We start from the raw sequence: 26,487 nt of genomic DNA, 5'->3' as shown, positions 1-26,487 counted from the left end.
TCCTCCTCCTCCTCCTCCTCTTCCTTCCTCCTTTTTTGAACCAGGGATTGAACTCAGGGTCACTTGACCACTGAGCCACATCCCCAGCCCTATTTTGTATTTTATTGAGAGACAGGGTCTCACTGAGTTGCTTTGTTCCTTGCTTTTGCTGACGCTGGGTTTGAAAACTCACCATCCTCCAAAGCCACTGTGCCCAGCTGATTTTACCTTCTTAATGATGCTCAAACTTATTCCCTCTCTCCAATTTATCATTTGACTTCTTCAAAAGTTCCTTGACTTCCCTAGGCAATGTTAGGTGTCTTACATTTATTTGCTGATCATATTTATTTGATAAATAATTTTATTGTAGGACCAAGAATATATTCACATTGCATTGGATTCAGTTAACTTATTTTTCACTTAACAATTAAATTAAAAAAAATTAAGTTGTAGATGGATACAATACCTTTATTTTATTTATCTTTATGTAGTGCTAAGGATTGAACCCAATGCCTCACTCATGTGAGATGAGTGCTCTACCACTAAGCCACAACCCCAGCCCAACAATGAAATTCTTAAGAGTAATGCTTCCTTAGAAAATTTTGGGCTTGAGCCCTTGGCTCACGCTCTTGATCCATGCTCTTGCCTGAAAAAAGCAATGAGGGCAATGCTAGAGCACAGGAAAATATGTGAAATTGTGTAACTCTGCCCTGGCTTCACCTCTAGTCCAGCTCCTAGCAACTGTCCCTCTATAAATATTAATACCACACATCATGGGCTTGTTGTTTCTCCCTCTGGCAATGCCCACATTCTCGGTCACATTTATATTCCTCGCTTTATCCTCAAAGTTTTTCATTCTTGAGATAGTCCACATTCTCCTTTGAATGTGCCTCTATTTTCCCAAATAAACCTCTATGTCTCTGAAAAAATAAAAGAAAAAAGAAAATATTAGACTGTGTTTATAGCTCAGTGGTAAAGTGTAAGCTTAGCTAGTGCAAAGCCCCAGTTTTCAATTCCCAGCACATACAGACATGCATGTAAAAAAACAATTATACATCTCTAGTGCCTAGCATACAGGAAGGCAAATGATCTCAAAATTGTTTAGCCTAACTGATAGAATAGCACATTCACTGCATTCTTACTATGTATTAGGCAGTTCATGAAAAGATTAGAAAGAAATAGTTTCTTCTGGAAGAAATCAGATGACAGCATGGAGGTGATATGATTAAGAGCACAACCAACTATATCATCTTGAATCAATTATTTAATATCAGAATCTCATTTTCCTTATTTGTAAAAGGAGATCTATAACATATATAGCTTAATAAAAACAATGCAATTTGCAAATTCTTCCACACACTAAAATGAACGATTGTATTTAAAGCACTTAAGGTAGTGACAGTTGTAGTAGACACAGGTGGTTGTTATTATGAAGATGAGCCAAGCACAGACAAAACTATAATGCAAGGGTAAATTTTTAGGTGCTATTGAGCATTTAAGAGTTTCACAGAAAATGTGACTATATAGCTTGGGAATGACTCATGAAAATATTCAAGGTCAAGCCTTAGATATCTGTCTCTTAGAGCCTTAGAAATCAAGAAATCCTAGATCTGGAGTCAAAAGCTCAAATATGACAGTGATCAGATTGGCTACACATTAGAATCAGCCTGGGAACTGCAAAGGTAAATCAATGGCCAAGCTCGACCACAAAGGTGTCAGAATTTCTAGGAATAGCTTGCATCCCTGGCAACATGAGTATGACTTTAAATCTCTTTGAGTAATTCTAATGTGCAGCTAGAGTCGAGAACCACTGCAATTCTAAATCATTGAGGGCAAGATGGGCGAACAGGAGTGTAATTTCTTTCTTTCTTCTTCTTTTTAAATATATATATATTTTAGTTGTAGTTGGACACAATACCTTTATTTTCATTTGTTTGTATTTTTATGTGATGCTGAGGATCGAACCCAGTGCCTCGCACATGCTAGGCGAGCGCTCTACCGCTGAGCCACAACCTCAGCCCCAGGAGTGTAGTTTCTTATTAACTGCCTTCGATTGTTTCAATGTTTATTGACAGCTTTTTTGAAAAGGTCCAAAATTGCAGGTGAAATTTCCAAATTTCAAAACGTTGGCAAGCATTTTAAAACGTTTAAGTCAGGATGGTGGCGCGATTTGGGAAGCTAAGGTTGAAGGATTGCTAGTTCGAGCCCAGCCTCAGCAATGCAGCAAGATCCTGTCTCAAAAAATAAAAAAGACTGGGGATGCAGCTCAGTGGTAGAGTGCCCCTGGTTTCAATCCCTCTGCAGACACACACACACACACACACACACGTCCAAAGAACACCGAGGTTGGGGATGGGAGTGGGGTCCGTCGGTAAAGCAAGCATGTATACTGTCCCTCAGTTAGTACCCTTCCTTCCAGTTCAACTCCCGGCTTTCAAGAAACGTGTTCTGAGTAGTTAGATAACTTATTCAAGATTATACAACAAATCACACAGAGTCGGGACTAAAACCCAGTTCTTTCAGATTTTATATTGCTTTTATGTGAAGAAAGGACCACTTTGGAGATGCGCTTTAAAAATAGTTAAGACTGGGGGAAGACAGGTCGTTTCAGGTTCAAGGAACTTGGAGAACTGTGCCTCCCAGTATCCCATCGCGGACCGCAACCCCAGATGGTGACTAAATTGTGATAAGTAACGTGAACGCCGAGATCTCAAGCAGAAAGGGGAGGCAGCTACGCAAGATTATTCCACCAGCAGCGCCGCGGAGGAGCTGGGCCGGTTAAGAGCAATGAATTACGACCTCCGCTGGTCACGCTCACGACTCCTGCCGTAAAGCCCGTGTAGAGCGCATGCGCGCCTCTCCTCCCTTTCGGATTACGGACCCGGTCACTGCGGTGGGGATCCACACAGCGTTGCCCGGCCGTCGCCATGGTGAAGCTGAGTAAAGAGGCTAAACAGAGGCTGCAGCAGCTCTTCAAGGGCGGCCAGTTTGCCATCCGTTGGGGCTTTATTCCTCTCGTGATTTACTTGGGTCAGTGGGAGAAGAGCCTGGGAGGAGACTTGAGGGAAGGGGTTGATGGCGTCTGCGACTCCATCTTTGGCCTTCGTGAGCGGGAGACGGAAACGTGATCCCGCCGTGCAGGTCTTCTGAGGCTGTCCGGTCTAGTGGGGTCGATTTAAACCGAATTCCCTCTTTTACTAGTTGTGTGGTGTTTAACAAGTGACGTAATTCCTCCCATTCTGTAAAACGGAGGCAAGATTTACTTTTCAGGATTGTCGTGGGGGTTAGATGATGACCCGATGTCTGTGAAAGTGATAACTATTTGGCACTAAGTGGGTTTTCAGGGCGTTTCTCTTCATCTCCAGGTGGGTCTCGGTGGCTTTCATCAGAAGAATGAATAATGTTTTCCTTTAGCATACTAGAGTTTATTTTCCTTTATGCACAATGATTCCTTTTCCTAAGACAACCATCATGTTAATTTTTTCATCCTAGGGTCTAACTCAGGTTTTTTGAGATTTATGTTAAAGTTATCTTTCTAGAACTTATTCCTTGTTTATTAGTGTCGTTTCTTTTACTCTATATATAAAATTTAACTTTGTTTAAACCAATTCCAAGGTTCTTTAATTCACACTAAAATCTGCATCCACAGATTAATCTTATGTAATTCAAGACGTTTTAGGGCTTGATTGCATATAGTGCTGTAAGATGTGACAGAAAGTGACATTAAGCAACAAAAAGGTTTTAATGTGCCACCAGTTGAAAGACAGTTCTACATGGACTCTTGTCTTTCTGTAATCTTGTGTGTGGAGACTCTGATGACCCTTGGTTCCATGTTATCTTTTGGAGGTGTTTATAGAACAACCTTCCAGAGCTAAGGGGAGACATACTTTTAGCCCAACAGTTTATGGTTCCCTAAATGTAGGATTTATCTTCACTATATGTGCAGTTATCAACTGGCCTTCTTCCTGGGGCTTTGCATCAGGTCTTGGGTTATTGAAGATAATATGATGAAACTCTGACTACAGCTATCGCTGGGAATAATAAACTCTTGTCTGTGACTGACTCAGAACCTTGTGTCTTAAACTCTTGTGAAACTGGAAGGCTAGTTTGATGTCCTGAAAATAGGGTAAAATTTCAGACCCCTCACAGTTCTTTATATTCTGATTTTAATCAGTTATTTAAGCAAATTAGCATATATCATCAAATCAAAATTTTGGGTGAGGGAATGGGAACCAGGGATTGAATCCAGAATACTTAACCTTTTTAAAATTTTTTTGTTTTTGAGACAGGGCCTTGCTAAGTTGCTGAGGCTGGCTTTGAATTTGCAATCCTTCATTGGGAGTGCCACTACACCCTGCCTCCTTTCTTTTGTATCACTAGACTTTGCTTTATAAAAAGAGAGGTTTGTTTGGAATAAAATATGATATCCTCAGTTTTGTTTTTGAAAAAGATTAGCTGTTGTTGGTTTTTTGGTCTTTGTGCTCTTTGTAGTCTGTCATCCAGTATGATTTGGGAATTGCTGTAACTTATTTCTGGGTAATGACCAATAATGAAAAGTAGAGGATGCTAAGAGCTTCTGTGCTAATTGTGTATATGCTAGAATTAAGTAGTTTGTTATTCCTTCTGATTAGTCCTGGACATAATTTCATATTCTAGTGAAGATTGGAAACTATTCTGTAGCCCCAGTATATCTAGATAGAGTTGATAGATCTAGAGAGCTGTCCTAGGTTGGGTTTAAAAAAAAGCCTTGAAGGTAGATTTTTTTTGTCTGCTGGGGTATTAATTAGTATTTTTTTTTCTTCACCCTTCCTCTTCCTTTCAGGATTTAAAAGGGGTGCAGATCCTGGAATGCCTGAACCAACAGTTTTGAGGTACTGTTCTTACAAATAAACATTACAGGGCAAATGCTCATATGTTAGTATTGAAACATTGAGAAACAAAAGAGTAACAGTGGTAGGTGTTGACATGAACCTTTCACCAGGCATTATAAACTGCAATAGTTTGTAAACTGTTTGGTCCCCTGCTTTGTCCCCTTCCAAATTTTTTTTTGGTATAATTATAGTGAAACACATTTTAAAGGAAAAGAACTAATTTATTATTCTACCACATTAAATCGTGAAACTATTTTTAATTTTCTGTATTCCCATCTTATCTGTATTCACCTGAATACAACGTTTTACATCATTTTAGCAAAGGTATATAGGCTTCTGGGTTTTTTCCACCTAAAATTAGAATTGATGTCCAATGTATTTTCCACTTGAGGATTACTTAGGTTTTTCAGTATTATATATAACAATATAATTAACCTTTTTAATGCATATAACTTAGATTTTGATTTATTTTCTTATGATGCATTCTTATGGGTTCAGTAAGTCCAATATATGAAAATTTGTGGTGCTAAAAATGCACTGTGTATTCCTTTCTCAGAAACAGTCTTGCTAATGTTGGATAAACACTTGAGGAAACACTCACACACATGCATATTATATATATGCATCCAAGCCTTTAACACATAGGCTTTTGGAGGGCATTCAAAATTTAAACTGCAGCTACTTTACATGTAGCAAACAGGTAAGTCTGATATTCCTGGCACTGTGATGACCAGACTACTGCATACTGGTGCTATGGGATTTCAGTTTGAGATTGTTTCATAGACATCTCTTATAGTTTGCCAAAATACACTTCATTGGTTATTTGAGATCCTCGGATTGTTCCAAATTGTCCTCTAAGTCACTTTCCAGAGTGACAGAAAATAATAATACAAATTGAGTATTTTTAAAAAAATATTTGGAAACAGAAGTGTTTTGGAGATCAGATTTTTGAATAAGGGATGTTTACTCTATACTAATACTAATCATGGTCACCTACACTGTGTCAGCTATTGTTTTAGGTGCTTTATAAAAACATTATCTGTAGTTGTCATTATAGTCCTAGAGAACAGGTCACACAGTCAGTAGGTGGTGGAACATCTATCTCCAAAGGCTTTTCACTGGGACACTTGGACTCCTACAGGTAATCTTACCTGGTACTCAGCATAGAGTCATCTGATAGGAATTTTGTCCACCTCCTCTGCCTTACTGCTATCCCACAGGTACTTTTTCTTTTCAAAAAAGTACCACTATATGCTGTCTTCCTCAACTTGTCCACTTTTGTGGTTACTATTTTCCCTGATAACCTTCTTCAACAAATGGTCTTCACTTGTTGCTCTTTTCTTCACCTACCTTTCTCCCTTTAACCCTTTGTGACATGTCTGCTTAAAACTGTTTTCAGAGCCCCACTAAGTTCCTTTTTTCTTAGCCCTTGTTCAAAGAACTATTAATTTCCTTTTCTGTAAAACGGCCATTGAGATCATGTATCTGCTCTTAACTAACTGAGTGACCATAGACCAATTATTTCCTAGGGAAACTACCTTAGGGCACATGATCATAGATGGAATTACTATGTGAATATTTTCTAAATACTGGAAATTATTATCAAATACCTTTCCCCAAGGCCACTAACCTTTCTCAGCTCCTCTTTCCTAAGTTGGGCATAGTAATACCTATTTCACAAGGTTGCCATGAGGATTGAATAAGAATACTGTCTGTAAAGTGTTAACTGTGTTAGCAATACTTGTCAAATAATGTGATCAATAAACTATTAATAGTAATTTTTTAATCTTTTTGGTGATATTTTCTTTATCCTTCCCTCTTTCTATGATAACAATGCTCTAGTCATATGATATTGCATGCTAATCTTGGAATAAATAAATTATAAATAAATAAATAAATTATATTTTCATGACATTGTCTATTTGCTTGTGGTCCCTCAGTCTGGAATACTTTTTCCCCTAAGTTTCGACCTGATGGAAACCTGATTCTAGAACAGCCCAATCTCAAATGTTGCCTCTGCCAAAACTTTCCTCCTGTCTGAAATTGATCAGATTTCTGTGTTCCCAGAGTATTCTTTGGTGAATGGCATTCTCTACCTTTTATTATGTCTGTTGTTTATTTTCATTACATGTTTTGCTCAACAAGTATTGAATTAATTAAATGACCCTTCTACCTTAGGTGATATAGGATTCAGAGGTGGGGCTGGAATGTATACTATTTTGGCTTCAGTTATCCCAGCCAGTTTTGATCTTCAAAGTTGCAGACTAGATGAAGCAACCCCTACCTAATTTTTCATTTTTTTACTTTATTGTTTTCTTAATGCTCCTTTCCTTTCTTGTGCTTTCTCAGTCTTTTCTGTCATATATTCTGGTTTCCTTTCCAGGTGTACTTGTGTTTTAGGAAAAAATTGATTACCTGCAAAAAGATGTCCAGTTAATGGAATTTCATATATTGTACTGACTATTCTGGGGAGACTACTAAAGAATTCTTCCTGGGTTGCCTACTTTGTACCCTGAAGGAACAGAATTGTGTATGCTTTGGTTTTATTAATATAAAATTAATATAAAGTCTATTGTTTTACACAAATTTATTATTTGTATAATATTTATGTAAATATTATAATTAATGATTTACTGATTTCTTTCCTTTGCCAAGTTGTTGGGTTTTTGAGATTTAGAACCACATTCATCTTAGTGTCCTCCTTTTTCACCCAGATTGGTACATTGTGTGTGGTCAGCAATTGCTATTTGGTAGGAACAGTTATTCAAAATGCAGTATTTTAATGAATAAAGGGGTAATATCTTAGTAAAATATTACTAAGGCAAATAAATTGACTAACAGAATAATTATTTTCATTATCTGTGTAAGGCCAAGGAAGATTTTCTCTCTTTTTATTTTGTGTGCTTATTACATTGAGGAACAGACCTAAATAGATGAAGAGTTTATTTTCATGTCCTAACTAAACAAAAATACTTGGGGTTAAATAAAAAATAGATGCATGTTGGGGTTTTCTAGGCATAGAGAAATTTTTTTAAAATAAAAACTGCATTCTATTTTTATAATACCAGGATCACACCCTTATACTGGCAAGCACTCTCCTACTGAGCTATATCTGTAGTCCTCAGAAATCACACTTCCAATCAGCAGGACTGTAGGATTTAGACTTGAAATACTTCATTTCTCCTTTATTGATTCTGTTGTTTCAAGTTAGCAAATTGGGAGTCTGGGCTGCTTACTGGCTGCAATGTTTGGGGTCAGAATAAGTTGAAGGGGAAATGGACGCAAATTGCCTAAGGATGTGGTTAAGAGCACCTAGGTCACATCTTATTCTTCTACTTATGATATGTAACCATCTCAAAGCCTCAGTTTCCACATCTTTAAAATAAGGATGGTAAATGGGACTTACAGAAAGCATTCAGTAAAAATGTTATTTCAGTATCATTGATATTGCATCTAATAATGATACTTTTATTATTTGGGTTCATTAATTTTTCTAGTTAATGCAAATCATTAATCATTTATCTTTTGATTGAGTTTACATATTAACTTACATATCCTTTTTGTTTATAATAAGTAACCACACTCAAATGTAACAAATTGTGTTTATGGTTCTGTGTGTTTAGTTTTTTATTATTTTGCTTCACGAGGTTGATTCTTGTCTTAACTCTGAATTTGATAGATAAGCAAACATAAAAATTCACAAAATCTAGTTCTTAAGCTGTGTATAGAAAGTTTTTGTTTAGGGATTTAATTTATTTCTCCTCTTCACAAATATTTTAGCCTACTTTGGGGATGAACTGTTTTGTCATCTGGATTTGGAAGCAGTCATCCAACAGGAACAACATGGAAGGTGTATGCTCTGGCTGGGATAAGCAATGGGACATCATTCAGACAGTCACCAATTGGATGGCACAGGGTTCTTCTCAGATGCATCTGTGGCAGAGTGGAACCTCTCCTGACTTATTTATGATGGACTATGTAAAAATAAATATTTTCAACAATGTTCTGTATTGTGTCTTTTTTTAATAGAGCACACTGGGACTATCAGCTAAAAACTAAGCCTTTTGTTACTTTTTCAAAACAGAATCTTGTATTTGCTGAGATGCCACCTTAAAAAACAAAAATCCCAATTCCTGGGCCACCACTTAACAAATGGTTTCTGGTTTTCCTTTGCAGTAAAAGTCCCTCAGGGATGTTCTCAGATAAGAAGAATGGAGACAAGTTTCAGTTTGCGACAAACTGGGCTATTCCATTACATTGAAATGAAGTTCTGACTACAGGCAATAGGGGTTTTGGCATCTCTGTTGCTAGGGATAGGAGTGGCATTGGGGAATTGTTATTTATTTAGTGAGTCAAAGATTTTCTTCTGGGGTGGTAGCAAACTAGAGTATCCAGTGAAGTGGCCCTGGGGATTACACAGGATGGTGACATTTCCTCTTCTGGTAGAAGAAAGGGCAGTTAATGGGAACTAGTTTTCAGTTCTAGATGCTGGTTTGTTGGGATCCTTACCTGTATTTTAACACTATTGTTTAGTTTTTTCTGTTCTAACAAAATAGCCATTTACTTAGTTTGAGAGAGAGAATGAATTAAGAAAAGTAGAACCTGAAACAAGATATGACAGTTTGGGAGGGGCCCAGTGTTGGAATGTTTTAAATATCCAGTGTTTTAAGTATAGAATGATCATTTGTGAATATAATCTCTTTCAGGTGTCTGGATCTGTCATTATCAAAAAAATTTTTTTCCTTTAATTCTAATGTAAATGCCTCTGCTATTTAATCCTATTTCCTCAAGTTTTCTTACTTTGCCATGGAGACCAAGAAGACTGCAGGCTTATTGCATAAGGGGGTTTTGTTTTAAATGGAATTCTTGAGAACTGCAGGAAACCATTTATGGTAAGCACTTCATGTAATTGCTTCACCATCTTTATGAATCTAGGCACGTATGGTTTTGCTAAAAACTGAGCACAAGTTGTTAAGTCCCATAGAATTGCCTAAGTTTGTGTCCCCACCCATCCCTTTCTGTTAAGCATGTTAAGTGAATTCTTGTTTGCTTAGTATTTTGGTGTTTTGTTTTTCTTTGTCATCCAGGGTTTTTAGAAATTAAAGCAAAGCTGTGGTGAGTGTCCATTTTGATAAAACAGTAATGTGGATAAAATGTAACTGGTTTTGTAGTGTTTTGGAAGTTACCTTGTAGCTGTCTACAGAATATTTGCTTTTAAGTAAGGAATTCTGAATATCCCAGGTGAGGAAACTAAGGAACAAAGTTTAAGCCTTGTTCAAAAGGCATAGGATATGAGCTGAGATAGCACACACTCTAATTGGTGTACATATATCAAAGTGTTAAATGTTTGAAGCTAAGCTCCTGTATTTTAGATTTTAGGGCAATGCAATCCAGAATGACAAATGTTTATGGTCTGTGTTTTGTGCTAGGAGCTAGAAAGTCCTTAAGATTATTCTCAACCTTGATTTGCCCAGGGAAAACCACCAAGCTGATAGGACTTGATTATGAGTCCTGGCAAGGCTATGTAGTTCATAGAACCCTTGGTGAAGAAGTCACATGATATTTAGGCTTCTACTAAAACAAAAGCAGTAATTGTTGCCCCCAAAGCATTACTATGTAAACCAGTGGTTTTTATAGCTCTAAAACTAGTATTAACCAGAGATACATAAGAAATGAATATATTCAGGTCCCATCCCAGATGTGAATCAGAAATAGGTGGTGAGGCCTTGGGTGAAGCATGTTTTCACTTTTTCAGCTATTATTTAAAGTTAAACTTTATTTTGAGAAAATTGTATGTTATATGTAGTATAAGAAATGATACAGAAAGATCTCTGTACCCTCTACCCAGTGTGCTACAATAGTTACGTCTTGCAAAACTATAGTACAATACCAGGTTATTGACACTGATACAGTCAAGACAGAATACTGTACCCAGAAAATGTTCTCTCAGAGTTTTGTGTCCTTTTATAGCCCACTGGTCTACCTGACTTCTCTCCCTCGTCAGGCAACCAGTAATTTGTTGTCCTTTTTGTCATTTCGAGAAAAGTTATATCAATGGAATTGCTAAGTAACCTTTTGGCATTGGCCTTTTCCACTTAGCCTAGTTCTCTACATTCCTCTGGGTTGTATGCATCAAATGCATAAACATTGATATGGCTGTGTCACTACAGTCTGCTGATTTTAAGTCCTTTGGGCATAAACCAAGGAGTGGAATAACTGGGTCAAATGGTGCTTCCATTCCCAGTTTTCTGAGGAATATCCATATTGCTTTCCATAGTGGTTGCACCAATTTGCATCCTACCAGCAGTGTATGAGTGTACCTTTTTCCTCACATTTTCGCCAATATTTATTGTTGCCTGTATTCTTGATGATTGCCATTCTGACATGAGTGAGATGAAATCTTAAGAGTAGATTTAATTTGAATTTCTATAATTGCTAGAGATGTTGGTCACTTTTTTATATATTTGCTGATCAATTGTATTTCTTCTGTGAAGTGTCTGTTCAGTTCCTTAACCCATTTGTTGATTGGGTTATTTGTTGTTTTGGTGTTAAGTTTTTTGAGTTCTTTATATATCCTAGAGATTAATGCTTTATCGGAGGTGCATGTGGTAAAGATTTTTCCCAATCTGTAGGCTCTCTTCTCATGTTATTGTTTCCTTTGCTGAGAAGAAGCTCTTTAGTTTGAATCCATCCCATTTATTGATTCTTGTTTTACTTCTTGGCTTTAGTAGGAGTCTTGTTAAGGAAGTTAGATCCTAGGCCAACGTGGTGCAGATTTGGGTCTAGTTTTTCTTCTATTAGGTGCAGGATATCTGTTCTAGTGCCTAAGTCTTTCATCCACTTTGAGTTGATTTTTGTGCAGGGTGAGAGATAGAGGTTTGATTTCATTTTGTTACATATGGACTTCCAGTTTTGCTAGCACCGTTTGTTAATATGCTATCTTTTCTCCAGTGAATGTTTTTGGCACCCTTGTCTAGTATGAGATAACCGTGTTTATGTGGGTTTGTCTTTGTGTCCTCTATTCTGTATCATAGGTCTACAAATCTATTTTGGTGTCAATACCATGCCATTTTTGTTTCTATAGCTCTGTAGTATAGTTTCAGGTCTGGTATTGTGGTGTCTTCTGCTTCACTTTTCTTGCAAAGGATTGCTTTAACTATTCTGGGTCTCTTATTTTTCCAAATAAATTTCATAATTGATTTTTCTATTACTACTAAGAGTGTCATTGGGATTTTAATAGGAATTGCATTAAATCTGTATAATGCTTTTGGTAGTATGGCCATTTTGACTATTAAGTCTACCTATTCATCACACTAGCTAGACTATGGAACCAGCCTAGGTGTCCCTCAATATGTGAATGGATAAAGAAAATGTGGTATATATACTCAATGGAATATTACTCAGCTTTAAATAAGAGTGAAATTATGGCATTTGCCACTGATGATTGGAGTTGGAGAATATCAAGCCAATTCTACACAACCAAAGGCCAAATGTTTTCTCTAATATGCGGATGCTAGTTCATAATGAGGTGGGGAGCACTAGGGAAGAATAGTGTAACCTTAGATTAGGTAGAGCAAAATGATGGGAGGGGAGGGAGGAGATGTAGAGATAGGAAAGATACTAGAATGAAACAGACATCATTATTTTATGTATATATGTGACTACATGACCAATATGATTCTGCAACATGTACTCTCAGAAAAATGAGAAATTATATCGCATCTATGTATGATATATCAAAGTGGATGCATTCTATTGTCAGGTATAACTAATTAAAACAAATTTCAAAAAGTTAATTCCTTTGTTTTTGCTGAGTAGTAGTTCATGGTACAGATATGAATGGGGGTATGGTGTAGACATGCATAGGTTTCCAATTTTTAGTTTTTAAAAAACTACAGGTTTTTGTATGATCAATCCATATCTTAAACCAAATCCAGGTGTTTCTGATAGAACTCTTGCTGCCTAAACTTGCAGTACCCTCTTGCTTCCCCATAAGATCCAATGTGAACCTCACTTTCCATGACCTAAGTGACCCTATGTTATGAGGCCTTATATGCCTGTGTCTCTTTGTTGTCCACAACTCTTGCCGTTTTTGTCTCTTTCTGTCCCATAAAGTGGCCAGGTGTGTTCTCACCTTGTAGTCTGTACTATTCTAGAATTCTTTTCCCCTGAATACCTATATGCTTGACTTACTTTTTCTAATCTGTACAAATGTCATCTTGTTAGGACTTCCCTGATCCTTATGTGAAATAAGAAACTTTATACCATAACTTATTTTTGTGTATATATATTTGTGTGATTGTGTGTGTACTTCTAGTTTGTAAGCTCTCTAGATTCAGTACTGTGTTTGCTGCTATATTTTTAAAGTGAAGCAAAGGAGTGAATGAATTATTATACACCCATTCCTTATTCCTCACTATAACTATTCCTCCCCCAAACCTTCTATTTACCTATCTTTCTCACCATAGGGGTCAAAACCTAGTTACTTTGTTCATTACTATATTCTTAACATCTAAAATAGTACTTGACACATTGGGGCCAGTATTTGGTGGGGCAAAAAGACATGACATAGAGTATTTTCTATCAAAACCCCATTTTTGTGAGGTTTGTGAAATTTATACTCTGCTCACTACTTTCTCAGCAACTGTTTTCTTAACCTCCTAAAATCTTGCACTCTTCTATAGCTAAGAACTAGGGCTTAAGAAGAATTTTTATGAAGATTCATCATTGGATTTTTATTTATTTTTATATTGGTGATTAACCCCACAGGCACCTTACCTCTGAAGTACATCCCCAGTCTTTTTTTTTTTTTTTTTTTGAGACAGGTCTCACTTAGTTACTGAGGCTGGCCTCGAACTTGGAATCCTCCTGCCTTGATCTCCAAAGCTGCTGGGATTTCAGGTGTGTGCCACTATGCCCAGCTGGTACATTTTTAAAAGTGAGGGTTATATGCAAGAAGCAGGCACTACTCAGAGGTGAGAAGTACATATGGGAAGCTATAGTTAGACAAAGATAACTAAGATGGAATCCCCAGTGGTTTGACTTCTGGACTGAATGAGGAGAGAATGAAGGCTTGGAAAAGGTGAGTTAGAATTGTCTAGAAATTCTTTCTGTTTAATAATTGTACCCAAGGTTAATCTTTAAATATTGTACAGAATTTACTCAGGTAAATGTTTTAAATCCCACTTCTACACTGTTTTTTTTTTTTTTTTTTCCTAGTTAGAAAAATAATTTGCTTGGAAGAAAGCAAAAAGATAAATAGGGAGTACCTCCCTAATAATGGATTTAAGATGACTTTTTTTTTCTCTCTGTGCTTCAGTTTTGTTATATTCCATTGACCTGCTTTCAAATCCATTAATTATGTTTTCTTTTGTACTATGAGCCCATCTGATAAGTTATTACTTTCTAATATGTATTTTACAATTATTGGATGTTTATTTGATTCTTTAAGAGAAAGATTCTAATTCTCTATTGTACTTCATTTCCTCAACCTCATTATTATTATTTTTTAAAATTTTTACCTCTTTTTTTTTAAACATTGATTCTGGTTATTTTGTTGTCTTCTGCTCAGTTCAACATTTGGGTTATCTGCTTCTTTCACCTGGAAATAGGTCATATTAACCAAGTTCTCTCATAGTAATTTTTCATAGATATTAGGGATAATACTTCATAGAAACTCTGTCTTATGTTATCTTTCACCAAATAGTTAAATTTACTAGCAGTTAAATTACTGGCAGCTCACCATGATTCTGGTGAAAATTGGATTTAGGCTTTTTTTTATGGTGGATTTATTTTAGTCTTGACTTTACTATTAGGATGTAGTCCTTTCTCCTCGAGAGTAAATTTATGTTCCTAGGGCATCATACTCCCCCCGTCCCCGTGTGTGTGTGTGTGTGTGTGTAAGTAACTTACCTGAAAGTCTGGGAGTTTACTAATAGCCCTTTACTCAAACTGTGAAGTCTCTGAAATTTCTGTTCAGCTCTCTAGACTGTGGGCTGCCATTCTCTGCTGGATCTTTGAGGAAGTGGGGTGTCTCATCCTATATAGTGTTGTAAAGCCTAATATTAAGGACCTGAGAAGTAAAATGGCAGGTGTTCATTCTTGAGTTCTTTGTGCATTTAACTCCTTTTCAGCAGTAGACATAAGGGACAAAGCCATGGTGGTAGTCTCAAGTTTCAGCCTATTTCATCTGCCCAATGAGAATGCAACTTTTTATTCAGATTCAACTTCTCAAGCTGGGTTAAAATGAAGCTCACTTCATTTGCTTCTTTTCTTTCAAGGAGCCTAGCTTTTTGGTTTTGTGGTACTGGAAATCTAACCCCAGCGGTACTTTACCAATGAGCTACATCCCTAGTCCTTTTAAAATTTTATTTTGAGGCAGGATCTTGCTAAGCTACTTAGACTGGCTTTGAACTTGAAATCCTCCTGTCTCAGTCTCATGAGTTGCTGGGCTTACAGGTGTGGGTCACTGTACTCCATTCAATGATCCTAACTGTTTTGATTGCTGTCTAATACCACTACTGTGTCATCATGGCTGGAACTGGAAATTCAAGACAACTTCATTTTTTAAATTAACATGGTTGTCAGTAAGAGATGAGTTGGCATATATGCTTGGCTTAATCCTATTTTTCTTTAGATTTTTTTCATGTTTTACTTCCTTTTAAGTAAAAAGGGTCTCTAATAACAGTGTTGATATGGGTGGGTAGCTAGATTATTAAAATTTCCAAATGCTTCAAAGAGAACTCCCACAAGTTATTTTACAATGAAAAGATCTCCATAGAACAATTAGCTTAATTTCTTATTTTTAAAGAGCAGGACTCCTCTCTGAAATGCTGTAGCTGTAGGAAACTCAGCATATGTCAATCCTTTTTTAGTTTTCTTTTTTAAAGTTTAGGGGGAAGAAAGTATGTTACGCTTTTGTTGTCTGATTAGATCAGAGAATGCCTAGGATATGCATAGATCTAAATATGATGGCAAATAAAATAGATCTAATCTTAAGTAATACAATGTTTTGAAATACAAAAAAGTAGGACACATGCTGGTGAATCCAAACATCTTTTCAGTGCTCTGCTCTAAGACTATATAAGTTAGAATCTTAAGTTTATTTATTCCACCAACTGACATCTCTATAGGTGACTGTGAAATCACAGAGCTTCCAATTTCCTCAATATAGGTTCATTTAAGATAGTTTAATGGTCTTCAGGCTACTATGGCATATTAGAGAGTGCCAAATGTGTCCCTTTTTGCAAAAGCAGAAGAACCTCTTAGGAGATTATTGGTAGGTCCTGACAATAAACTAGTCCAATCCTCTGTGGCAGCTTCTGAGATGGTTTTCATTGATCTCTGTCTTCTGACATTTGTTCCTGTATTAGTTTGCTAGGGCCACCATAACAAAATGTAACAGACCAGCTGTCTTAAACCACGCCAATGTATTTTCTCATAGTTGTGGTGACTAGAAGTCCAAGATCAAAGAATTGACAGATTTGATTCCTCCCGAGGCTTCTCTCCTAGGCTTGTAGATAACTGTCTTCTCACTGCGTCCTCACGATTTTTATTCTGTGCACATGCATCCCTGGCACTTCTTTCTCTTCTTATGAGGACACTACTCATATTCAAGAAAGACCTACCCATATGACCTTGTTTAACCTTATTACCTCTTTAAAGAGTTTATCTCCAAATACAATTACATTCTAAGGTTTTGGGACTAGGACTTCAACATGAATTTTAGGGTGACTAAATTTAGTCATCCTAATAATAATGTCCTTTTGTAATGTCCTCTTGAATGTGTGATAGACCTAATAGATTACTTATAATAAATCAAATATGGTAAAAATTGTGATAGGCTTCTTTTGGTATCAGCATACAAAAGACTGTGACTTCTGTTTTTTTGCTCAATATTCCTCTTTCTGGCCCTCTTTCATTCTGAGACAAGCAGACTGCAATGTTGTGAATTGCTCTGGAGAGAGGCCCACATGGCAAGAAGAGAATGCCCTTCAGCCAACAGCCAGCATGAAACTGAGGTCCTCAGTTTAACATTCCACTAAGAACTGAATTCTGCCAATAGTCACATGAAGGGGCTAGAAATCAGATTCTTCCTCATTTGAGCTTTGGTTGCAGATATCCTGATTGCAGTCTGGCAAGAGACTGAACCAGAGGAACTGTGAGAAAATATGTTGTTTTAAGCCATGGAGTTTTGTGATAATTTGTTACATGGCATTAGATAACTAACACACCCTCATTTTATCATTGTTGAGAACAAATAATAGTTACCATTTATGACTTTGTGTGTAGTACAATGCTATTTTTCATGTATTAGTTCCTTCAATTCTCATATCATTTTTTAAAAAATTGTAAGTATATAGAGAAGGAAATAGGTTTAAAAGAAGTTGGACAATATGCCCTAAGTCATACAACTAAAAAGTGATGTGGCAGGGCTTTGAATCCATGGCCAACTTTATTTAGCTCTGGCATCAAAACAGGCTGTGTAATTTGTGGGATTTGAAAAACAAAAATGTGGGCCCTTTATTTAAAAGATAAAGAGTTTCAAGATAGTGACAGGATAGTGCTGGGCCAAAGTTAGGGGTTTTTTTGAGTTCAGTGCTCTTTGTGACTGCACTGATTGCTTGTCCATGAAGCTTGTCCTACCTGCCACTCTGACTTGCCCTGTAGTATTACCTCTCAACTTCAAGCAGGAAAATATTTCATGAGGACCTTACAGCTAGTTAGACAAAATGGCAGTGAGGAATAGATGTCCTTATTCAGAGTTGGCAATTTCTTTCTCTACATCACACTTCCTTTTGAGGGCAGTAAACTTACATTCCGCCTAACTCTTTACCTGGGCTTGAAACTACTATGAGGTCCTCTTCTCACTGATGGTCCTCGTCTCACTATCTGGCCATGCCAGTTAGTTTATACTAATAATGTGATTCTAAAAGAACACCTGTTTTATATTTTATTCCACATTGGGGCCTGGACTACTCTGTATCAAAAGATAAAATTATTTGAATTACAAAAGGCTGAGATTTTTTTTCAAAATTAATAATACATGAGACCCCAGACCCAGAAAACTCAGAGAACTCCAATAGGATAAATACCCAAACAAACAAAAACTATACCTAGGCATAATATATTCAAACTATAGAAAATCAAAGAGAAACCAGAAACAAAAGTACCTTACTGTAGAGAAGGATAAGAATTACAGTAGACTTCAATAAACACACAGAGAGTGGAGTGAAATATTTATAAAGTGTTGAAAGAAATGTGATGGGGAAGTACTTTGTGGGTCCCCAGGACCACCCTCATGTTCTGTAACTTAACTGAAAGGAAATGAGATGGCTTATTTAATATCTGTTAATTATTGCTAACTTGTTAAGTAATGTGAAGAAATAAGAGCCTCATCCTTGTTATAAATTGAGCATTCCACATTTTGTATGTGTCTTTGTTTTCTCAAGTTAGTGGTGTCAATAACATAAATCGAGAAGTTTTATTTTGCATTGGCTATTTTCCTGTCTACCTGGAAATACCAGCAAATGATGTGAGGATGATTGTGAGTCACAAGCAGAACTTGATATGCTGCTGCTCTCAGGTATACCTGTTTTTAACATAACATGATTTGTAAGATACTAAACTTTTAGTCAAAAGCAGATATCAAAGTATATGTTGGCTGAATGCAAACAGCTGAGAGTTTTTTTTCTTCCTTGAAACTTACCTACTCAGATGCTAAGTAATTCTACCACACCTCCTACTTGTGCCCTATTAATTCTATAAGTCCCCAGAAGAAGCACTTTGTATAACTTCATCTCAAAACTTCTGTCTTTTTGTGGACTACTAATAAGCTACATTAATTTGAGCTCATGGTATTCTTCTGATGCTTTTCGTTGGTACATGTAGAACTGAGTGATAATAGGTGATTATTCTTTGTCTTTTGGGTTTATAATACCTTATGTTTATCTTTATTCCTTCCTTTTATTCCTTTCTTCCTGTGCCTGCTGAATCACTTCATGCAATCACAATTCCTTCCTGTATTTATTTGCCCTAATTGTCCATCTCAGGCCATCCTTCATACTGTCTCTGATAAATTTTGTCTGGTATGCTGCTCACAATCCTTAGATGCTCTCCATTGTCTGGCTGTAAAGTTCAGTCTCACAGATCACTGTAGTGTCCCAGCTTGTCTTTCTAACTCCATTCTCCCCTTTAGCACCTCATTCATGCAGGAAAGGGGAGTTCTTGGTTTCCCCAGAATCATCCCCTGAGGATCTTTGCTCTCGTTTTCTTCTGGGTCTGGAATGCCCTCTCCTCTTTCTACTGACTAAAATCTTGTCTCTAGGATTTGATCATGAAGCCATCTGTGGTTCTTTTACAACTGACTGCCTCAGACAAATCAATTTTCTCTTTTCTCTATGTTCCTTGCTCTTTTTCTGTAACATTGAAGCCAGAATTAGACAGGCAGATAGGCAAGGATCAGATCTAGAGAATGGAGGAATTGAAATGTTAATTCCTCCAGAGCCCTTCCTCTACCTTTATCAAGATAATCTGCCCCTGCTCCAGCCTGTTGCTAAGGTAACCTGTCCCACAAATTGTCTCTCCCTGCAGGGAATTGTTAATTATGCCCCCTTCTTGCCCAGATCACTTCACCTTGGCATCTTCAGCCCATCTGCTTTTCACTTTTTGGCCATCCCACCTGAGCATCTCCTGGGCCTAGTCACATATGCAGGAAAGAGAGAGATAAGGGGAAGAGAGCAGGAGAATAAAGGAAGCCTAGAACATATACAATAGGCAGAACATGCTTACTTCTTGGGATACTAGGATACCAGTTATGGCCCCCTTCTCCCTCCTGGGAGAAGTCTACATTACCCCTTTTAAAATAAACCTTGCTTTATATGCTTGCCTTGGCGTGCTTCACTAATGTTGTATTTCAACATGTGAGGAAGCAGAACTCATCACCAGTAACCAGTGGTATCAATATCTCTTAGTCTCATGCATGCATATTCATTTGCAAATCTATAAATCTCCACAGGGATCAAATTTACCATTGTGTCATCTCATGGTGCCTGGCAGGTAATGTCATTGATGAATTTAATTACATAGCACTTATGGCTTACAAAGTGCTTTATTGGTTGTCTAATTTGACCTGGCCAATTCTCACACGTAGGATGAAGTCACTGGAGTACCAAAAGGTTAGGTGCCAGTTGGTGGAGACAGGAGAGACAATAATAATTGGATTCCTGCCACTGGTCAGGCACCACTGCAAGTACTCTGAACAATCTTCACAACAACTATATGGGGTGGGGATTATCTTTTTAAATTTTTAAAAATTTCTTACATACATGACAATAGTGGAATGCATTACAATCATAATTATCCACTCACAGCACAATTTTTCATAACTCTGTATATAAAGTATGTTCATACCAAATTATGCCATTATACATGAGCTCTCTTATTTTTTTTTTTGCATTACAATTCTTAATACACCTTTAAACATTTTTTTTTTTTAGAGAGAGAAGAGAGAGAGAATATTTTTAATATTTATTTTTCAGTTTTCGGTGGACACAACATCTTTGTTTGTATGTGGTGCTGAGGATCGAACCCGGGCCGCATGCATGCCAGGCAAGCGCGCTACCGCTTGAGCCACATCCCCAGCCCCTTAATACACCTTTATACCACAATTTATCATATCTCGGTTTGTATACAAGGTATGTTGACACCAAAGTCACATCTTCATGTATGGAGATTCCTTATAAAGCTGGGAATGGAACCACCATTTGACCCAGCTATTCCTCTTCTCGGACTATACCCAAAGGACCTAAAAACAGCATGCTACAGGGACACAGCCACATCAATGTTTATAGCAGCACAATTCACAATAGCTAAACTGTGGAGCCAACATAGATGTCCTTCAGGGGATGAATAGATAAAAAAAAATGGGGTGGGGATTATCATCTGCATTTTATAGTTAGGGAAACAGATCTAGCACGTTACTCCATTTTGTATTACTATAACAAAATACCTGATACAGGCTAATTTTATAAAGAGGATTATTTAGCTCACAGTTTTGGAGGTTTAAGGGCATGCTGCTGGCATCTGTTCAGTTCTGTTGAGAGTCCTCTTTGCTGCTTTACATTTTGGTGAGTGCATGTGTGAGGAAAGATCATGTGGCAAAACTGGAAGCCAAAGAGACTGGGTGGGGCCAGGCTCAGGCTTTAAAAACAACCATCTTACAAGAACTAAACAGGGTCCCATGAGAAATACCTTAATCCCTTCCAAGGGTAGAGGGCCCAATGATAAGGAACCTCCCACTAGGTCCTACCTCTTAAAGGTCCCACCCACCACCTCCCGTATCACCATACCAGCGACCAATCTCCCAACACCAGAGCCTTTGGGGGACAAACAATATCCAAACCATAACATCCAGTGACACTCAGAATAACTTTCCTAATATTAAGTAACTAGAAAGTGACAGAATAGAGGCTCAGACACCCCTCTGATGAATGGCTCATTAAATTTTCTGCTAGGGTCTCTCCCTTTCTGTATTATTGTATTGAAGATACTGAAATTTGGTTAGCAAGTATGGCTTCTCTTCAGTGTATGGGCTATGTCTTTTGAGGCACACTTGGGGTCAGTTCAACCTGGCCTATGGACTTTGCAAGAGTCTGAATGTGACTTTGGTGTCCAGTAGGGGGAGTGGGAGAATTTCATGTGTCTGGTGAAAAGGTCTGAGTTCCTGACACCTGACACCTTTGCTGTCTTGGTATGTTACTTGTAGTTCAAGACCTGTGTGTTGCCTTTGTTTTCCTTTTGGTAAGAGAGTGGCATCTGTCACTACTGTTGCCCTGTCTTAGATGGGGTAGGAAATGGAAGTCACAGAGAAATATCTTGGAATCACATTGTGTTTCATTGGGCAGATAGAGAAGTTTCATGGATTAAGAATCCCATCTGAGAAAACATAATTAGAGCAATACTCTGCAGTCTCTTCTGGAACAAAGGCAGCCATAAATAAATAAAAATAAAAAAAATGGAAGATAATATAAACTGGCATGGTACATGTGGTAAAACTGAGTCCCCGGGAGGCAAAGGGTGGATAGCAGAAGGTGGAGGTGAACAAAGGAGAGGCACTGAAGAGGCAGGAGGCAGGTTGGTGAAGTTACGGGGGTCTTGGAGGGTAGTGATGAGCCGGATGACTAAGGAATTGGCATTGGATGCTTTGGGAGCTGGGAGAGAGGCTTAGCCCGCAGAGATGACACTGGGACAGGAGTAGCAGGGATACAGTTGTACTGAAAGCTAAGACTAACTGCATAAAGATGAAACTCAGACTGTGGCTGGAGGTGGGCCCTGAGATAGGGATTGGGAAGTCTGGAGATTTGAACTGGGCCTGGTATTGAATGTGTAGGGAAGTAGATAGGAGGAATGGAGGAGGAGAAGTGTCATGTCCTTGTGAAGTCAGACTGATGCTGCCCAAGTAGGCAGCAGTAGGTGCCTGAGGTGAGGGTGGGAGGGTTCCAGGGAGACCAGGGCTTGGCAGAACTTAGTGTAGGAGTTTTGCTTCTCTCTTTTGAAGATTCCCCTCCATGGTGCTTCCTGAATCCAGCTTCCCAAAGTGTTCTTCCTCTAGGTGACCCTCAGCCAGTATCACTAAAGAATTAACTGTTTAGTGAAGCGTTGGCAGATGACACATATATATTTCCATGATGGGGGCAGAAGCAGTGGATTTTGGAATTTAAAGTTCTTCCACTGTCAAAGGAATATAGCTTTTTTGGCCAGTGCCTTAATAGAGGGAGCAGATACATGTGCATAACAGTGCCACATTATCTCACAGAGGAGGTATTTGAGGATAAAGGGCCATACTTTACACCCCCTCAAATGTGCATTGCTAAATATCCTGATTACTCAGAAGATGGTCATCAGATGCAGAGAAGTCCAAGATAGTTGGTGGCCACCTGGGCTTATTTTCCATGAAAATCTGCTTTCTTTTCTTTTCTTGGTCCAGCACAAATGCATTCTTCTCTTGATTTACTGTAAGCTAAGGAGAAATAATTTTGTCCCTGTTCCTTCTCTTCTCAGCTGGGATTCAGGTGGCTTTAGGCTTGAGCTTCTCTAATGACCCAGTGGGTAGGTCCAAATATTTAGTGGAAATAAAGCAACTGTTTCAACATATGAGTTCTACAGTGTTTAGGAGGATATAGTGCCAAGAATTCATCTCCAAATAGTAAAAACATTGAGCACTTTTGGTTACTAATGTTAAATTTAGAAACTCACATAAGCCAACACTTACCATTATTGGCTTATCAAACCATAGTTTTGAAAAGTCAGAGTATCAAAAACTTTTTCTTCATTAAAACCAAGCTTAAGAGATATGCCATGAACAAAATTCATGGTGCTTTCTAAAATAACATATTTATTTTTAGAAGTTGTAGATTTTAATTGTAGGAAAAAATGGGAAACAAAAAAATTAATAACATGTCACCTGTACTCTTCCTAGAGATGAACACGCTTAACATTTTAGTGGATTCTTTCTGGGCTTTCGTTTTCAGAGCATGTGCTGTATACTTTTACAGAGAGAAGTTCAAATCATACAATCAATGTCACAATCTGGCTTTTGTCCCCTCCTAACCATAATGTTATGATGAGCATTTTTCTCTGTCATTCAGTTTAATTATAAACCTTTTTAGTGAGACTCTTTTCTAATCTTGCCTCCTTCCCTTTTATGAATGAAATAAATGACTTTTTTTTAAATTTAGAAGCATAAGACACAACAGCAACTTTAGACATTGGTTTCCCACTTTATTTTCAAAAAAATCATAGTTGTATTATCTTCTTATGAATAAAGTAGGGCAAGGGTTTCTATCTCTATAAGAAAACAGAAGCTGAGATATGTTCAGTGACATCTCCAGTCATACAGCTAGTTTATAGCACATTTGATACTAAAATATAGGATATGTATATTCTAGCCATACTAGATAATTTAGGAGTAATCAGTGAAACACTGAAATTTTGAACATTTCTCAAATTTCTACATGTTTTCTGGTAGAAAGCCTCATCTACTTTTGGTCTCTTTATTTTGCTATCTCTACCCAAGTCCCTACTTGGTCACCCAAGGTGGAATATTGTATGGATGGGCATAGGGGACCTGAGTACTTACCTGCTTACAATAATATTTTTTTTTAATCAAACAAATGACATCATAATTTCCTCTCATATCAAGGACATCGCAAGGGGGTTACAAATGGATGGATGAATGCCAACGCAACTATTCAGAATTGCATTGTTGTTTAACACCTCTGATCTTCTTGGAGCTGAATCTGAATAGAAGGGAAACTGCTGGTTGTGATTAATGGTAAACCCAGAATTTTGTGTGTGAGAGTGTGTGTGTGTGTGTATGTATGTATGTATGTATGTATGTATATATATATATACATACATATGTTATGTTAACTAGTGCTTGTCTATCTAATAATAATATCTAAATCCTGCCAAATTTGTGTTCTGTTGCTATGTAAACTTTCCTTGATACACTTGAGAATAAAGTTAAGTGGCTGAATTCTTTAGAGAATTTAAGGTTTACTTCTTTAAGCTAAAAAACTTGTATATTAAGACAATGTGTTACATACTTTCCCTGTGTTAGTCAGATTTCTATTGCTGTGACAAAAAAATGATAAAAGAAGAAAGATTTATTTTGATTCACAGTTTCAGAAGCCATCGTTACTTGGCCTGGTGACTTTAAAAAAAAATTACGGATTGTCTGTTTTTTTCTTCTTGATACAGTATATATTCTTGATGTGATCTTTTTGTCAGTTATGTTTCTTCCATTCTCTGATTGCCCTTGTATTCTCTTTTTTTCAATTTTAATTGTACATTATAATTATACATAGTAGTGGGGTTCATTGTAACATATTTACACATGCACACAATAAACAATATAATTTGATCAGTTTTGTTCCCTAGTCCCTTCCCTTTCCCTCCACTTCCCCTTCCCGCTGGTGGTCCCATGATTTTGGGGACTACAATGAGGTTGTCCATCATTGCCTAAGTGAATGGCAGAGGAAAGCTTCTTACTTCATGGCAGCCAGGAAGGGTTGAAAGGGAAAGGAGCCAAGGTCCCAACATATCCTTAGAGGGCATGTCCCTAGTGACCTGATTCCTCCAACTAGGCCCTACCTCCTAACATTTCCACCACTTCCCTGCAGCACCATCAGCTGGGGAACAAGCCTTTAATACATGAACTTTGGGGGACATTAAGATCCAAATCATAATGTTCCTCATCAATGTTATCAGTATAATTTGTTTTTCTTGATTACTCAGCATTTTAAATGTGAGTACAATGACTTCTAGAACCTATTGAGAGAGCTAATCCATTTGCCTCCTCATTAGACACCCCCAGATAGCTATTCTCTACCTTTTGCAGTTTTCCCCTTTCTTCTCTAGTTGCCATTCCATGCTGTTGCTAGTGAATTTGCCTGTAGCAGCTCTTCATAGTATCATATATTAATATCAAATTTAATGTTAAACTTCATATGGTTCAAAACTTTTACAGGTTCATTAATCACATTTTATAGTTTTGCTGACATTATTTGTTGATGGAGAAACAGCACATTGTCCTGTACAAGCTCCTTAGTCTGGGTGTCACCCAAGTACCTTCTTGTTATTGCAGCTATGCCATCAGAATACTCTGCTCCCTGAAACTAGACTCGCAATCACTCTTGTGCGCAATGTAATCTTTCATTATTTTATTCAGTTCAGAGATATTTATATTGTTTGCTAGTGATGAAACTGGAAAAAAAATTTTCCCCTCACATCATGGTCAAAATTTGTACACATTAAAAGACTTTACATATTAACTACATAAAGTTGCAATGAAAATCTTTTTGCTTGCCAAGCACGAGGCTCATGCTTATAATCCCAGCTACTCAGGAGGCTGAGGCAGGAGAAACCCAAAGCTCAAAGTCAGACCAGGTAACTTATCAAGACTCTGTCTCAAAATAAAATGAAATAAAATACAGAGGGCTTGGGATGCAGTTTATTGGTAGAGCACAGCTGGGTTCAATTTCCAATACTGAAATAAATAATTTTTTCTTTTATCTCATTAGCCAATTTCTGAACACATCAATCTATAATACACTGGGGAGTTGTGCCTGAGCTACCTTTTTTTTTTTTTTTTCCTGCACGTTCATCAAACAATTTCAATCTTTGATTCAGTCCGTCACTAATATCCTTGAACAATGTCAGTTATATATGGTTTCTTAGTTTCAGCAACCTGAAATGCTATTCTGTAAGACTCTGGCAAAGCACTCTTTGTGTATGAAGTATTTGAAACATTTCTTTGTGCTGGCTTTTTCATTCACTATTTTTCCTTTCAAAGGTGTGTGTGTGTGTGTGTGTGTGTGTGTGTGTGTATATATATATATATATATGTTAGAGTCTGTAAACAAGTCAAAATAACACCTGGCATTTTGCCAGGGGAATGTTGGAGTTCGTAAACAAGTCTGGATGGTGCCTGGCAAAATGTCAGAGGGAATGGTTTGAGAAGTAACAAAAGCGAGCCATTAAGTGTGGAGATTCCTTATTGGTTGACTGATGTATCTAGTTTATGCTAATTAGATAAGCTGTGTGGAATGTATAAATACTGCTCCTGTCCTGCAAT

General features: G+C 37.4%; 1 protein-coding gene across 1 annotated transcript; it reads left to right on the top strand.

Moving 5' to 3' along the window:
- The first annotated feature begins 2,827 nt into the window (after nucleotides 1–2,827).
- Tomm7 (translocase of outer mitochondrial membrane 7) lies at nucleotides 2,828–8,856 on the top strand. Its single transcript, XM_015490113.2, has 3 exons — nucleotides 2,828–3,009; nucleotides 4,802–4,850; nucleotides 8,631–8,856. The coding sequence occupies exons 1-3, from the start codon at nucleotides 2,907–2,909 to the stop codon at nucleotides 8,644–8,646; spliced, it is 168 nt and encodes a 55-aa protein (XP_015345599.1). The 5' UTR covers nucleotides 2,828–2,906; the 3' UTR covers nucleotides 8,647–8,856.
- Nucleotides 8,857–26,487: the final 17,631 nt, after the last annotated feature.

The sequence above is a fragment of the Marmota marmota genome, unplaced genomic scaffold (genome assembly GCF_001458135.2).
Source record: "Marmota marmota marmota unplaced genomic scaffold, marMar, whole genome shotgun sequence".
Taxonomy (NCBI): domain Eukaryota; kingdom Metazoa; phylum Chordata; class Mammalia; order Rodentia; family Sciuridae; genus Marmota; species Marmota marmota.
This window is presented reverse-complemented; position numbering and strand designations above follow the sequence as displayed.